This window comes from Pygoscelis adeliae, unplaced genomic scaffold (assembly GCF_000699105.1).
Source record: "Pygoscelis adeliae isolate BGI_AS28 unplaced genomic scaffold, ASM69910v1 Scaffold153, whole genome shotgun sequence".
NCBI lineage: Eukaryota > Metazoa > Chordata > Aves > Sphenisciformes > Spheniscidae > Pygoscelis > Pygoscelis adeliae.
The window spans coordinates 508925-509862 of NW_008824408.1; the positions used below are offsets into that span (position 1 = coordinate 508925).

General features: G+C 63.2%; 1 protein-coding gene across 1 annotated transcript in view; it reads left to right on the top strand.

Annotated features, from left to right (window-relative positions):
- Nucleotides 1–932, top strand: part of HAPLN2 (hyaluronan and proteoglycan link protein 2) — a gene marked incomplete at its 3' end in the record, with an annotated part of 1380 nt that extends 448 nt beyond the window's left edge. Inside the window, 4 exon segments of the mRNA XM_009320489.1 lie at nt 120–277; nt 387–459; nt 461–564; nt 703–932. Of these exon segments, the coding sequence (XP_009318764.1) occupies nt 120–277; nt 387–459; nt 461–564; nt 703–932 (565 nt within the window).
- Between the last annotated feature and the right edge of the window lie 6 nt (nt 933–938).

The window sequence follows — 938 nt, forward strand, 5'->3', positions numbered from 1 at the left end:
CTGGGGGTGTATGGCTGGGTGCCTCCAACCCTCGTGTCCTCTGTTGCAATGCCCCGTGCCCCAGCCTTATCTTCAGCACTGAATCCCTGGGGATGATAAGCCAAAGCCCACCCAGGGAGAGCATCTCCTTCACCCTCCACCCCTGTCCCTGTCTCCCCAGGCATCGTCTTCCCCTACCAGCCCAGCAACGGGCGCTACAAATTCAACTACCATGAAGTGAAGCGAGCCTGTGAGCAGCAGGACTCCCGCCTCGCCACCTACCAGCAGCTCTACAAAGGTGAAGCATCCAAAAAAAAAACCCCCTCGTCCGCCCCAAAATGTGCCTCGCTGGGCGCAGGGGTGGGGAGGAGGGAAGTGCCGGTGCTGAGCTGCCTCTTGCCCCGCAGCCTGGACGGAGGGTCTGGACTGGTGCAACGCTGGCTGGATCCTCGACGGGACTGTCCACTACCCCATCATCAACTCCGTGCGGCGGCCGCCTCCTCCTGCCGGGTGTCCGGACCTACGGGGCCAGGGACAAGCAGAAGGACCGATTCGATGCTTTCTGCTTCACCTCTGCTCTTCAAGGTAGTGCTGGGGTCCCCTGTCCCTCCCACAGTGGCACCGAACCCCGATGCCCACCTGGATTTGCATCAAGGGCTGGGGTTGTTCCCAGGAGGTCATCTGTGGTGGCCACTCACCCGCCATCTCCCCATCCATCCCCAGGCCAGGTCTACTTTATCAGGGGCCACCTGAACTTCAAGGAGGCCGGGCAAGCGTGCCGCAACAACGGGGCTGCCATCGCCAAAGTGGGGCAGCTTTACTCGGCCTGGAAGTTTTCCCAGCTGGATCGCTGTGACGGGGGGTGGCTGGCAGATGGCAGCGTGCGGTACCCCATCACCACCCCCCGCGAGCGCTGTGGGGGGCTGCCGGACCCCGGCGTCCGCAGCTTTGGCGTTTCC